The 14,441-nt window shown below is 72.0% G+C and overlaps 1 protein-coding gene across 1 annotated transcript; it reads right to left on the reverse strand.

The window, feature by feature from the left end:
• Window positions 1–10: 10 nt before the first annotated feature.
• On the reverse strand, window positions 11–14,427 carry LOC103167810 (obscurin-like). Its single transcript, XM_039913968.1, has 21 exons — window positions 14,398–14,427; window positions 12,619–12,811; window positions 11,739–11,850; window positions 11,049–11,230; window positions 10,456–10,561; window positions 8,311–8,549; window positions 8,046–8,127; window positions 7,739–7,939; window positions 7,426–7,486; window positions 7,184–7,261; window positions 6,815–6,987; window positions 6,266–6,292; window positions 5,630–5,782; window positions 5,289–5,334; window positions 4,950–5,027; window positions 2,631–4,833; window positions 2,352–2,435; window positions 1,852–1,962; window positions 1,076–1,243; window positions 790–912; window positions 11–422 (listed from the first exon to the last, which is right to left on the reverse strand). The coding sequence occupies exons 1-21, from the start codon at window positions 14,425–14,427 to the stop codon at window positions 199–201; spliced, it is 4,674 nt and encodes a 1,557-aa protein (XP_039769902.1). The 3' UTR covers window positions 11–198.
• Window positions 14,428–14,441: the final 14 nt, after the last annotated feature.

Below are 14,441 nucleotides of genomic sequence, written 5' to 3' on the forward strand. Positions count from 1 at the left end.
TGGGGGCGGGAGCCACGATGACCGTCTCGGCCCCGAGAGCCGTGAGGTGGGATATCCAGTGGCACGGGGAGGGGGCGGGCCTCTTCCTCCTCCCCTCCCCTCCCGTTGTCCCCGGCCCCCCGGGGTGGGGCAGGCTCCCCTCTTCCCCGGAAATCCTGAGCCCTCCTGCCAACCAGCCTCAAAAGTCCTGGAGCGGAGTCAGGAGGGCCCCGGCGGGGTCCCTCCTCCGCGACCCCGGGGACGGGCCTCACCCAGCCAGTCGGACTCCCCGATCAGGACCTCATCCGTCGCGCCGCTGTACGGGCCCATCCCGGCCTTGCTGACGCAGGCCGTCCGGAAGGCGTAGGCCACGCCCGGCGAGAGGCCGCCCGCCTGGTAGCAGCAGTCGGAGATGTCGGAGGCCAGGGCGGTCCACTCCCCGCCTGGGCGGCGGGCGAGAAGCGGATCCTGAAGTCCCCGGGCGGGCTGCCGACCTCGCCCGCGCCGGGGAAACCTCCCCCCCGCCTCCCGCGTCCGCCCCGGCTCTGGGGAAACGGGCCCGGGAGCCGCTCGGGGGGCAGGGCCGGGGGGCGAGCCGCGGGGGCCGGCCAGAGTCCCGTGTGGCCCGGGTAGGCGATCAGCGGGGGGCCTTCCAGGTAGTCCCCCATTTGACCGATAGCCCGGGAGCGGGTGGGAGGGAGGTCAGCCCTCAGGGTGGGCGCCCGGAAGCCCCCCGTGGGGCTGAAGGTGGCTCCGAGGTTGGGAGACTCGGGTGTGGAGGAGCGGGGGTGACGGCACCCGGGCTGGTACCTTGGGCCCTGCACTGCACGATGTAGGTCACCGGCGGGTGGGACTCGGCGGGTTTCCAGACGAGCAGCACGCCGCGCTCCTGCACCTCGCCCACGTCGGGCCGCGGGGGCGCGCCGGGGATCTCTGTCGTCGACGGGCGGGGCAGCGGGTCAGGGGCGCCGCCAGGAAGGGGCGCCGGACCCCCCGCCTCCCCCAGCTCCGCCTCGGCACACCGTGGGCGCGGGGGGCTCCTCACCCGGGAGGTGCCCCCGACCGGGCCCACCCCACAAACGCCCCGCACACTCGCCTGCCTGCCGCACGACACCCGTGCTGGACGCCGATCCCAGGGCGTTGGACACGGAGCAGGTGTAGACCCCGAGGTCTTCGGGGCCCACCACCAGGATGGTCAGGAGCTGGAAGTTCTTCAGCGTGGATGAGATCAGGACCCGGCCGCCCGTCGGAACGGGCGTCCCGTCTGGGGAGGGGAGGGGTCGGAGGTCGGGTCACTGTCGGGCCAGGGGGCGGGGCCCGACTGGGTTGTGGATCGTCTGCGGCAGACGGCTAAACTCTCGACCGGGGGCTGCCTTCCCCGTGGCCTTCTCTCGGGCCGGGGGTGCCGACGGCCCTCTCGGACCCGTCGCCGTCTCTCCCGTCACCCGGAGCGGTCCCGGACCGCCCCACCCGACCCAGGCCCCCCCGCCAACGGGACCTCATTCCCTTCCCCGGCTCATCTCGCCTCTGCCTCGGGTCAGTCCCTCTGGTCGCCCCACAGGCGACCAGAGGGCGAGCCGCCCGGCGGCTCGGTCCCGCCTCGGTGACACGTGGGGCCCGGGCTCCCGCCCTACGCCAGGAGGGGCGAACCCCAAGCCGTCCCCACGGGCCCTGGCGCGCGCCGCCGGCGATGGGATCGCGGGGCGGTATTCGGTGCCCGTCTCGGTCCCGGCAAGACTCGTCTGGGGAACGGGGGGGTGGGGGGGGGGGGGGGCGGGGCGGCCGGGGCGGGAGGGGGCGCGAGTGGGAAAGTAACAGGCGAGTCGGAAGGACGTTGCCGTCTGCACCCGGTGGGTGCTCTGGCGTGGGCACCTTTGAACCAGTGGGCCTGGGCGGCGGGGCGGGCGGAGACTTGGCAGGTCAGAGTCACGGACTGGCCCAGCACGACCGTCTCATCCCCGAGCTCCTTCACGAACGACGGCGCTGGAAGAGAGAGCCAGCGGTAGGCGCGGGGGCGGGAGAGGGAGTGGGCAGCCGCCGCGACGGGCATCCCGGGCCCCCGCGTCCGATGCCAGCCGACCGTCGGCCTGCCCGGCGGACCTTGCAGAGCGGACGGGGCCCCGGGAAACAGATGGCCCCCGGAAGGAGGCGGTGGCTGGTCCGCGCCTCCCGCCGTTTCCCCGTCCTCTGCAGAAACCCACCTGGGGCCGGAGGGGAGGGGGTGCCACCCCGCCGCCCACCAGTCCGGGGTCAGCGGTTCCGGTCCCGGGGCGGGGCCACCGGGGGCCGGAGCTCGGGGGGCCGGGGACGGGCGGGTCGTGGGCGCGGACTCGAGGGATGACCCAGGGCGACGGGCCCGGGCCACCGCTCACCTCGATCTTGGCTCTTGAGGCCAGAGAGTCCGAGCGGCGCGAGCCCCCGTTTCCGCCGTGACTCCGCCTCGCCCTCGGGACCTGCTTCGGAGACGCCAGAGTCAGCTGATGTTCCCGGGAGGGGAGGGGTGGGGTGGGGTGGGCGGGGGTCCGGGTCCCGCCCGGGGACTGGGGGCGGGGCGGGGTGGGGGTTAATCACCGGAGGGAACAGCGGGGGCCGTCGAGGGCCGGCGACTGGCTCCCCTGCCCGCCCCTCTGGCCCAGGTGGGACGCGCCTACCTCCTCTCCGCCCTCTGAGGATCCTGGAGATGTGGGCCACGGATGCTTTCACCTTCTCCTTCAGGCCAGGCCCGGCCCCGGGGGCCCCGTCCTCGTCCTCGTCCTCGTCCAGGGGCCCGTACCACCCCGGGCAGCCGAGGAGCCCGGGCGGGGAGGGCCTCCTCCTCTTCCTCCGCTCGGCGGGCTCCGGGCCCCCGACCGCCCCCGACTCCTCTCCCGCCGTCTCCGCCTCGGAGGCTTCGGCCGACTCCGGACCCGCGGGCCGCGGAGGGGCCCGGGGGGCCGCGGGGCCTGTCTCCCACGGGTCGGGCTCGGCCCCCTCGTCCTCCGGCCCCTCCCCGGCGGCGGCCCGGGGGACCCTCCTGTAGATGAGGAACTCGAAGGGGAGGTACTTGATGTCGTAGAGGTCGGACAGCTTCAGGTAGGCCGGGTCCACCTCGGAGATGTCCAGCGACTCGGTGTCGCCCGAGGCCGGGGAGCTGCCAGCCGGGGCGAGGCCCGAGAGGTCTGTGATGTGCACCAGGGACACCTCCGAGCCGCGGCCCAAGTCCTCCCACGAGGCGAACTCTCCCGAGCCACCGAGGCCGGCCCCCAAGGCCGCCCCGCCGAACGTCACCTGGGCGGCCCTGGCCTCGGCCACCCACGGCACGTAGCCTCCGAGGGCCGCGGATGGGCGGCGGCTCCCCCATGCCGCCCGGAGGACGGGCGGCCACCTCGGGTCCGTCCGGGCCGCCGCCTCGCCCCGCGTGGCCTCTGCGCCGCTTTCGGAGTGGCCGTGCTCAGAGCTGGACCCCGGGGAGCCCGGGGGGGCGGTGGCTCCCGGGAGGGAGGACCCCGCCTCGCCGGTCACGGACGGCCGTGGCTTCTTGCTGTCGGACGCGTCTCCCGTCGGCGCGGCCGAGGGGGCCGAACCGGACTGGGGCGGGGAGGACCGCAGAACGCCGGGCAGGAAGGGGTTGGCTCTCTTGCGGGGCCCCTCCGGGCGCTCCCCCGGCCGGACCGCGGCCCGGGATCCGGCGGCCCCCGCCGTGGGGCCGGGGAGAGGGTTTGAGCCGCCGGGGGCTTCGTCCCCAGAGTCCTCCGGGATGGAGGCCATGAAGAGCCCGCCCTCCGGCCGGGCGGACCCATAGAGGCCGGGGCCCCGGAGCAGGCCCGTCCGCTCCTCGCGCCACGGTTCCGCGCCCGGGCCGGCCGGCGTCTCGGCCGCCCGGGGGGCGCCCCCGTCCCGGGGCTCGGGGGAGAACCGGTCCCGCGGCCGGTCCGTACGGCTGCCCTCTGGGGCTGCCGGGGTCGGGGTTAGGGGTCGGGCCCCCTCCCGGGGGCCCTCCCCCGGCGACAGAAACGGGTTGGACTCCGCCCGGCCGCCCGCCCGGCCCGACCCCGAGGCTGCCTGAGGGCGGGGGTCCCCTCGGGCTTCTCGGCTCGGCGAGGCCCCGGGAAGCGGGGGCTTGGCCGCCGGAGACCCGCCCTCCCGCCGCCCGTCCGTCCCCGGGAAGGGGCCGGCGGTCCGTGGCTCGTGGTCATCGAGCGAGCGGCTGCGGCCGGGGCCGAGAGAGGGGGGCCCCGGCAGCCTGAGGGCCGACTCGAAGGAGGGCGCCTTGGTCAGCGCGCCGGCCTGGCCCCCGGCCCCTCTCCGGCCGTCCCCGCCGCCGGCCTCCTCCGCCTCCATCTCGAGGTGCTCGAGGAGAGGCTCCCGCAGGCCGCGCAGGGTCCCTTGGGAGTACCGGCCCCGCAGCAGGCTCTGCCGGGCACGCTCCAGGTGCCGCCTCGAGTCCCGCTCCGGGCTCTCGCCCGCCTCGCTGAAGAAGGTGCTCTGGATGACGCTGCCCCGGGGCACGCAGCCCGAGGGGAGAGGGCGGGGGCCCCCGTGCTCCCCGGCCTCGGCGCCCTCGGCGGCCCTCCCCGCCGGGCCGGCCGCTCCCTCGCCGGCGGTCGCCTCCGGGGCCCCGGCCTGCTCCTCGGGGAGGCTCGGGGAGGCCCGGAGGGGGCCGCCGCGGGGCGAGGGCCGTCCCGGCGACGCGGGCGGCTCCCCGGCCCGGGCGTAGCCGGCGAGCTCGTCGTCGGACAGGGAGCTGCCGGTGGAGCGGCTGTCCTCTCGGACCAGGTGGCGCGAGACCCCCAGGGACGGGCTGTCGGGGGCTCCCTGCAGGAGCTCGGGGATGGACCTCATGACCAGGACGGACTTGTAGCTCATCAGGGAGCGCTGGAGGGAGAGCGGCCGGGGGTGAAACCACGGCCCGGGCCCCCGGGGAACGGGGCGGGCGCGCGGGCCAGCGGAGAGAGGGGGCTCCCGGCGGAAACGAGGGGCGGGCCCCTCACCTGCCACCGGCTGCGGGCCACGGTGAACTTGAGCTGCTTGGTGTCGATGAAGCGGGCCTCTTCCGCGGGGACGTTCTCCTGGAGGGCCGAACCCCATCCCGGCCGTGAAGCCCCGCCCCACCCCACCTCCGCGGACCCTGTGGCGCGAGACCGGGACCCCCGCCGCCCACCCGGCCCGGCCCGCGCCCCGGGAGGAGGAGACGTCGCGGCTCATCGTTGGGGTCCCCCACCTGGGGCTTCCGAACCGAACCGCTCCGAGGACCAACCCCCCCCCCCGCCCCGCACATGGCGCCCTGCTCTGGGCGGGGGTAAGGGGAGAAGGCAAGTGAAATGACTCACTGCAAACCACGGGTGGGCAATGCACTGGGCAGCATCGGGTCTCTCCCTGCCAATCAAATCAGAGACCCCCCCATCGTCCCCGCACCGGGTGACCGGGTCACCTGCCAACCAAGGGAGGCCCGGGAGGGCCGAGACGCCAACGCCGCCGGAGTGGGGGGCGGCGTCCGGGTTACTGGGGCCGGGCGGAGGGGCGGCCACGGCCCGGTTCGGGGGCGGAGGGTTCGGGCAGCAAGTGGGGATTGGGGGAGTAGGGGTGGGAAGACCTCCCGCCCCCCCCCCCACCAGCCGCCCCCAAGCTTCCGGGAAGGAGAGGGGAGCTCTCCGTCCGCGGGCACACTCACCGGGGCACCAGGCGGAAGATCCCTCGGAGGAAGTCCTTGGCGGCTGGGCTCAGGTGGGCGGCACTCGGGCCGGCCCAGGAGATCTTCCCCTGCCGCACGTTCAGCAGGGTGGCCCGGTCACTCTCCCCGGCGAACGGCGATGTGCAGGTCAGGCTGGACCGGCCGGACAGAGGACAGGGAGGCGCTGCTGACCCCACGCCGCCCCAGGGCTCCAGCGGGGAAGCGGGGGAGGGAGGCAGAGCGGGGCGCACCCCGCTCCCCGCCCGGGGGACGGCCAGCTCCCGTTGCTTCTCTTTAGGCGCGGGCATTGGCGGTCCCTCCCGTGGGGCCTCAGAAGCCCCCAGCCCACCCTCCCCTGCCCGGGCAGACTCCCAGAACGGACCCTCTTCAGGAGACCGTGCTGCCTCGGTTTCTTCATCGGTAAAATGGGCCGAATAGTCCCCGCCTCCCCAGAGGTGGAGGGGGACCGAGTGAGGTCTCTGAAGTCCAAGCGTCGCTCTGGGAGCACACAAGCTCGTCTACGTTCGGGGGCGGCCGTGACCACGGTGGGCGTTAAGGGGGGGACTAGGGTGGGCGGGGCAGTGGCCGGGGCCGGTGAGGTGACGGACGAGGGCGGACGGGAACTGGCCCGGTTACCTTAGGTAGGCGATGGCACCGACGGCCCTGTGGGGAAGCGCAACGGGAGTCAGTGAGCGCAGGCCCCTCACGGCGCCGGCCGGGACGCCCGCCCACGCCAACCCCTCCGGGGTGGAGCCCGCAGTCCCGTCCGCAGCCCTTCTCCGGTCCGCTGGCTGGAGGATGGGCCGCGCTCCGGCTCCCCGCCCGCCGGGCCTCCCCACGGGAGCGGGGATCGGGACCGTGTCCCATCCCGCTCCCTCTCCCTCCCCACCCCGACCGGGCGCCCGGCACGGGATGTGGGTATACGTGTGTTGTTTTCTGTGTGCCCTGTCTCCCTGACGGACTGGCAGCTCTCCAAGGAGTCCCTCGGCCGGACTTTAACCTCCACCCTGCTCGGGTTTGGGGGTCCCGCTCGGTGGGTCTTAAGTATGAAATAGGTCCCGCTGCCAGGATAGCGGCCTGGGAGGCCTTCCTCCCGCTTTCCCCGGCCGATGGCTTCCGGCGCGTGAGGGGGCCGCGTCCCCGCCTCCCCGCGCCCCTCCGTCCACCCCTCGGGGGGCTCCTCACCAGATGTCGGAGGCAGCGGACACGGGGTTCTGCGCGACGATCTCCGGGGAGACGAACTCGGGAGCCCCGAACTGGCTGTACTGCGGCTCGGGGCCCGTGACCTTCTGGGCCAAGCCGAAGTCGCAGATCTTGAGGTCCTCGCGGCCGGGGTGCACCATGAGGATGTTCGGAGGCTGGCCGGACGGGACCGGGCACCGGGGGGGGCGGGTTAGAGGCCTCCGTGCCCGCGTCCGGCGGGCCTCGGGCACCCGGACCCCGTTCCCGAGCGCCCGGTTGGGATTTCGGGGTGACGCCCGCCCCGCTCCCTCCACCCGAGCAACGTCCCCCACCCCCGGCTCGGCTCCCGGGGCCTGGGCTCTGAGGAGGTACCTTGATGTCCAGGTGGAGGACGGCGTTGGCATGCAGGTACCGGAGCCCCTCCAAGATCTGCTTGATGTACACTTTCACCTGGAAGGAAGCACGAGGCCAGGGTGGGGCCGTCTCATCCCACCGTGCAGGGGAGGAGGCCGAGGTCCGGGCAGGGTGGGGGAAGGAGAGGAGCCACTGGCTCGCGGTCCCCCGGAGGACCGGAGCCCCACGCGCCGTCTCCGGAGCGGGGATGGGTCGCTCACCTCGGCTTCCGTCACCACGTTCTTCTGGAACAGACGGTCCAGCAGCTCCTCGGTGCAGCAGCTGGCACGAAGTCAAGGACAGGCGGGCCACCACGAGCGCCCATCCCGACTCAGTCTACCCTCGCCACTGCCGTCCGCCAGTGAAAGCATTTTGCGGAGCGCGGGGCGCCGCGACGAGCGCTTCGAAAAGCGGCCCAGAAACCCGACCGGCACCCCCACCGACACCCCCCGCCCCCCCGGTTGCCACCGCCAGCCCGGCCCCGGGGTTCGGGGACGGGGGGAGGGTGGACGGGAAGGCAGGAGGGCAGGATACAGCTCCAGGATCAGAACCAGGGTCTTCTTGGTCTCAAAGTCATCCAGCAAGCGGGTGATGCGAGGGTGGTCCAGGGGGGCGAGGACGGCCCTCTCGCGGTAGGCCTGGTCCCGCGTCCGGCTCCGCAGGGGGAGGAACTTGGCCGCGCAGGCCACCCCGTTCCCCTTGTGCGTCACTCGCCTCACGAAGCCGAACGCGCCCCTGGACCCCGGACCCGGCGCCGTCAGTCCGGCCGGGACGGTCGGGAGGGCCCGCGCTCGCCGCCGTGGGTCCCCTTCCCCCGCCCGGCCTCCCCGAGCCCCCTCACCTGCCGATCTCCTCCTGGACTTCGTAAAAGGAATGGAGCTTCCTCCGGGAACTCTGCTGCCCGGCCCCCGGGCCGGGTTCTCCTGGAGCAAACGAGATGGAAGGGGGAGTTGCACTCGGGGAGGAACCCCCCCCCACCCCCGACCCCCGACTACGGAAAGCCTGCTGTGCCGGCCCTGAGGCCCCTAGAGGCCCCTGGAGGCGAGGGCCTGGAGCAAAATGGGGGCTGTCTCTCCTGGTCTAGGAGAGGCAGGGTGGGGACCCACCTGGGGGTCCACCCGTCTTCTCACCCCCATGGACCAACAGTTCCGCTTTGCAGGCCACCTCGCCGCCCGAGTTTCTGGCCAGGCAGGTGTAGACGCCGCTGTCTTGTGGGGTGACACCGCTCAGGGTGAGAGTGTAGACGAGGCCCTCCTTCTTCTGGAGTGCCCTGGCACTGTCCGTCAGCAGATCGTTGTCCTGAAGCAGACGGGAGGTGACAGGAAACGCGCTTTCAGAAACAGCGCTGGGAGGGAGGGAGGGAGAACGGGACTCTGTTCCTCAACATCCTTTAACTGTTTTCCTTTAACTGTTGGAGTTCCTCAAGGGTCAGTTCTCGGCCCTCTTCTGTTCTCCGTTTACACTCACTCCCTCGGTGAACTCATCCGCTCTCACGGCTTCGACTACCATCTCTACGCAGATGACACGCGGATCTACATCTCCGCCCCTGTCCTCTCCCCCTCCCTTCGGGCTCGCATCTCCTCCCGCCTCCGGGACGTCTCCGCCTGGATGTCGGCCCGCCACCTAAAACTCAACACGAGCGAGACCGAGCTCCTCATCTTCCCTCCCAAACCCGGTCCTCTCCCAGACTTCTCTATCACCGTGGATGGCACGACCGTCCTTCCCGTCTCTCGGGCCCGCGATCTCGGTGTCATCCTTGACTCGTCCCTCTCGTTCACCCCACGCGTCCTATCCGTTACCGAGACCTGCCGGTTTCACCTCTACGATATCGCCAAGATCCGCCCTCTCCTCTCCACCCGAACGGTTACCTTACTATTACGGGCTCTCGTTATATCCCGGCTAGACTACCGTGTCGGCCTTCTCTCCGACCTCCCTTCCTCCTCTCTCGCCCCGCTCCGGTCTATTCTTCACTCCGCTGCCCGGCTCATCTTCCCGCAGAGACGATCTGGGCCTGTCACTCCCCTTCTTAAACGACTCCAGTGGTTGCCCGTCGACCTCCGCTCCGAACAAAAACTCCTCACTCTAGGCTTCGAGGCTCTCCGTCACCTCGCCCCTTCCTACCTCTCCTCCCTTCTCTCTCTCTACCGCCCACCCCGCACGCTCCGCTCCTCCGCCGCCCGCCTCCTCGCCGTCCCTCGGTCTCGCCCATCCCGCCGTCGACCCCCGGGTCGCGTCCTCCCGCGGTCCCGGAACGCCCTCCCTCCTCACCTCCGCCAAACCGATTCTCTTTCCCTCTTCGAAACCCTACTTAAAAATCACCTCCTCCAAGAGGCGTTCCCAGACCGAGCTCCTCTTCCCCCTCTACTCCCTCTGCCATCCCCCCTTTACCTCTCCGCAGCTAGAGCCTCATTTTCCCCTTTTCCCTCTGCTCCTCCACCTCTCCCTTCCCATCCCCACGGCACCGTACTCGTCCGCCCGACTGTATATATTTTCGTTACCCTATTTATTTTGTTAATGAATTGTACATCGCCTCGATTCTATTTAGTCGCCATCGTTTTTACGAGATGTTCTTCCCCTCGACGCTGTTTATCGCCATCGTTCTCGTCCGTCCGTCTCCCCCGATCAGACCGTAAGCCCGTCAAACGGCAGGGACCGTCTCTATCTGTTGCCGACTTGTTCATCCCAAGCGCTTAGTACAGTGCTCTGCACATAGTAAGCGCTCAATAAATACTATTGAATGAATGAATGAACGTCCAGAAGAGGAAGCGAAGGCCCTGAGTAGGGGGTGGGACTTGCCCGAGGTCAGGCGGCAGGCCCCGGGCTCCTGACTCCTGGGTTATTTCAGCCCTGGGACCCGAACCCGGGGCCAGCCGCGCCAGGGACGTCTCCGAACACCCAAAGCCGGTGCGGCGGGAGGCTCGGGGCCGGGGGGGCCGGTCGACCCGCCGGGCTGTGTGATCGTGGGTGAGCCGCTCCACCTCTCTGGGCGGGGCCCGGACCTCGCCCCACGGTGGCCGGCCGCCGACCGAGGACTCTCACGCATCACCGTGGGACCCCGGCCGCCGCCACCCCCCCCCCCCCCCAAGGAGCCTCCGGTTTAGGAGGAGAGGAGGCGGGGCCGGGACTGGGGCCGGATGGGAGCCCCCCGGGCCAGGGCTGCTTGGGGTTTGGAACCCCCTGGGGTCCGTCCTCCGGCCCGTTGCTCTGGGAGAGGACTCTCCCGGGGGGCGGCTTCTGCCCCCACCTTGAACCAGGCCACCGTCGGCTGGGGGTTCCCCTCGATGACCGTCCGGAATGTGGCCGGCTCCCCGGCGCGGGCCTTCAGGTCCTCGATGGTCACCTGCACGTAGGGAGGGACTGGCCGGGGAGAGAGGGGGCAGGTTGGCACGGCAGACCCCGCGCCAGGCTACGCCGGCACAGGGCCTCGCTGAGCACGTCTCGGTTAGCGTCGGGGAGGTCGGCCCGGCCTGGCGCACCTAGGGCCGGGACCGCCCTGTGGCACTGACCGCTTTCATCCCAGGCTGTGTGAGCGTTCGGGGTCACCCTTGCCTCGGGGAGTGCCAGGGGCCCCTCCTTGTGTTTCCCAAGAGCCACAGGGCCGGGGGTGGGGGGTGGTCGGGGAGAGGGGCGCATGGCCGGGGATGATGGTGCCGCCTCGGGACCCGGCTGGGCGGAACTTTGGACCGGTACCCTGCCTGAGACCCAGGTTCTGTGCCGGGCTGTGGGGCGCTCCCCCCGCTGCGAGGCTCAGCCCGGCCCCCGAGCAGACCTGTGAGAGGCGAGAGGCGGTGGTCCCGGGAAGCTGGGGCAAGGGAGGCCGAGGAGGTGCCCGATCCTCCCTCACCCCCTCCCTCGGGGTCCAGCCAGGCGGGCGGCGTGGGGCGGGAGTCGCGGGCCTCGCCCGGGCTGGGTCCTCCGGCCGCCGGAAACAGGCGGGTCCTCTGCACCGTCTCCACGTACACTTGGCTCTGGATATCCCAGATCACCTCGGCCTCGTTCCGAGCGGCCTGAGCCACCCCTCGCACCCTGCGCAAGGAGACGCGTGGCGCGGTCATCCCAGCAGTGCGGGGTGGGAACGGGGAGAAACTGAGGCGGGCCGCCTGCCTCGGGGGGGTGAACCCTCTGGGGCTGGAGGACAGACTGGACCACCCCCTCCCCCACCCCGATCGGCAGCCCGCGGGGCTGTCCCCTCGGGCCCTGCCTCAACCGTCCGGTGCCTCCCCCTTCTCCCCACCGGCCCTGTCCTGCCTCCCCGGCCCCCCCCGCCCCGGGCCGGCTGTTTAGGGCGCCGGCGTCCGAGGACGGCCGGGGAAGGCCAAGCAGCGGCGACGGGAGCGGTGGTGTCGGTGCTGTCAGCAGCGGGCCCAAGGGGAGGCCTAGGCCTCCTAACCGGGGAGATTTTTCACAGAGCGTCGCCGGGCGGGAGGAGCTGGGGGAGTGGGTGGCGGGGGCCCCCCGCGGACACCCCGGTCCCCCCAGGCCCGGACCCCGGCGCTCCGAAGTCCCCTCCCGCCCCGGCGCCGCCGGTCCTTACCGGATGGGGACGACGCGCTCCTGGGTCTTGGCGTCCGCCGTCGCCGCCTCCTTCTGCGTCCCGGTGGTCCCGTCCTCGCCCGGGCCCCGGCCCGAGCCGGACGGCGCCTCTCCTGGCGGAGAACACGGAGGGGGTCCTGTCAGGGCGGCGCCGGGAGGGCCGGGGGAAATACGTCCACGGAGACCCCCCGGCGCCCGCCCAGCCCTGCCCGAGACGGAGCCGTCCCTGCCTGAAGGATCCACGGGGTCTGAGGGGCCGAAGGCTCATTGGGCTGGGGTGGGGCGGGGGCCGCTCAGGCCACCCCCCCGCCTCCACGCGGGAAGCGGTTTGGAGACTGGGCGGTCGCGGCCCTCCAGGAAGTGAGGTGTGAAATTGTCTCTCCCCCGGCACCCCCGACCCCCAACCTGGGCTTTGGGTCCTGCGATTCTTCCCGTCCAAAGCACCGTTGCTTAGTGGCTAGACCACGGGCCTCAGGCGTCAGAAGGACCTGGATTCTAATCCCGGCTCCTCCGCCTGTCTTCTGTATGACCTCGGCCAAGTCACTTAACTTCTCTGGGCTTCAGTTACCTCATCTGCAAAATGGGGATTAAGAGTTTGAGCCCCATGTGGGACAGGGACTCTGTCCAACCCGATCTGGTAGCTACCTTGTGTCTGTCCCAGAGCTCGGGACAGTGCTTGGCACACGGTAAGCACTTGGCGAGTACCACAGTCATCATCATTATTATCATTAAGGGCCGTTTCAGGCCGGAGCAGGCGGGTAGGCTGGGCCGGCCAGGGCCGGGAGAAGGGGAGAGCTGAGAGTTGCGGCTCTTTGCTGAGGAGGGAGGCCAGTGGGAGGGGACCCGCCCTGGCGGAAAAGCCCAGGACCCCCCGGGGGAACCTGACAGAGCGTCAGGGCGCTGAGGTCGAGGCACGCTGGTGAGTGAGGACGGCTGCCAGGGAACAGCCGAGAACCCCGAATCCCAGACCACGGATCCCGCCTCGCCCCACGCGGCCTCGCCCGTGCTCGGGCCCGCCTTGACCCCCTCGGCTGTCCCGGTCACCGTTCGGCTTTCCCGAAACGCGTCGGGACCCTGGGGACGGCGGTGGCAGTCAGGGGGGGGGGGGTTGGGGGGAAAGAGGGGACGTGACGCTCTTCGGCCCTTCTGCCGCCGCGGCCCCGTCTTAGCCGTCGGGGCGTTTGGCGAGAGCAGAGCTCACGACCCGGCAAGGGCTGGCGAAATGGGGCCCACGGGGTGTCTGCCGTGGCTCTGTTCGCTGCCCTCGGGCGGACCCCGATTGCGCACGGTGCGGTTCGGGGAGTGGGGATGACTCCACGGAGATCCTCCCCGCCGCAGGATAAGTGCCGCCTCGGGCGGGCCACGCGTCGGGCCGGGGCAGAGGCCTTCTGGCCGGCGGCCACTGGGCGAGGAGGGGATGGCCGGCGGGACGCTAAGCGGGCCTTCCGCCCACCCCCGCGGAGACCGCCTCTCCAGTCTTAGCGCCACCCCCGCCTCCAGGGACGCGACTCCCAGGCCGCTCTGTGCTCGGCCCGAGTCCCGCCCCCCGGGCCCTTACCAGTAATGGGACCTGGCCTTGAGGGAGGCCAGGGTCCCCGAAGCCCCTCCGAGCCCGGCCACAGTCCGAGACCCCCGGCCCCTGCCGACTCCCAGAAGCCGTGGGGGCTCCACCCCGGGCGGCCCAACCTGGACCGGGGTCGCGAGGCCGGTGCCGGCGGGGGTTGGGGAGGGGTCGCCAACCTCACGCCCCCCCCTTCTCTTCTTCTCCCTCCACCCCCCCTTCCTCCCACTGCCTCTTTGCTCCCCCCCGCCCGGCCCCCACCCCAACCCTGCGGTCTCTTCCACGTCAAGAGGCGGAACCCGCTCCCAGCCCCCAGCCGCCGCCACCGCCCTCCGGCCCCCTCCGGCCCGATCCGTTCCCAGCCCCTCGGGTAGCCGCGTGACCCTGGGGACCGTAACCGAGGCCCGCTGGGAACCGCCCGTGTCTGGGGGGGGCGCGGGAGGCGGGGATGGGACGGCGGTCCGGGAGCAGTGTCGGACGACACGGACCCGAACGAAACGTGGGCGACTCGGGCGGCTTCTCCCGGCCCGGCCGGAGCCGGCCGGGGCTTTGCGGGGACGGCGTCCCCCTCCCCCAGCCCCTAGTCCCCCCTCCCGCCCCCCTCAGGGCTGTCGGGGCCTTGAGGCCGCCGGAGCCCTTCTACCGACTCCGCCGGTGTCTCCCAAGCGCCCGGGGCCAGAGCGTCTCCCACAAGCGTGCAGTCGGGACGGGCCGCCGACGGATCGACGGAAGGTTGGAATGGGACATCTAGGCGGGGGCAGACAAGGGTGAGGGAGGTAGGATGGACAGAAGCCCTTCGGAGCACGGGGCGCCGGGAGGCGAACGAGGCCAGGATGGGGGAGGCTCAGCACCCCGTCCGCAGCAGGGATGGGAGACTGCAGGGAGCGGCTTTAAATCCTTCTCGCTGCGGTTCAGGTCCGTCACCGGGCAAGCCCCCACCCCAGCCGGAGGGGCTTTTGGTTTGGGGAGGATCGGGGGAGGGGGGGCCGGCCCGTTCAACGGCCGCGCCGACCCCCCCCCGCCCAGTCCCCGAGGCCGCCGGTTGCTCTGCGGGGGAGGGAGCACGGGAAGGAGCAGGCGCAGGCGGGAGACCACGGACCAAGGCGTTTATTGGAACGGGAACCAACATCTCGGCGCACGTCC

The sequence above is a fragment of the Ornithorhynchus anatinus genome, chromosome 13, assembly GCF_004115215.2.
Source record: "Ornithorhynchus anatinus isolate Pmale09 chromosome 13, mOrnAna1.pri.v4, whole genome shotgun sequence".
In the NCBI taxonomy this organism is placed as follows: Eukaryota; Metazoa; Chordata; class Mammalia; order Monotremata; family Ornithorhynchidae; genus Ornithorhynchus; species Ornithorhynchus anatinus.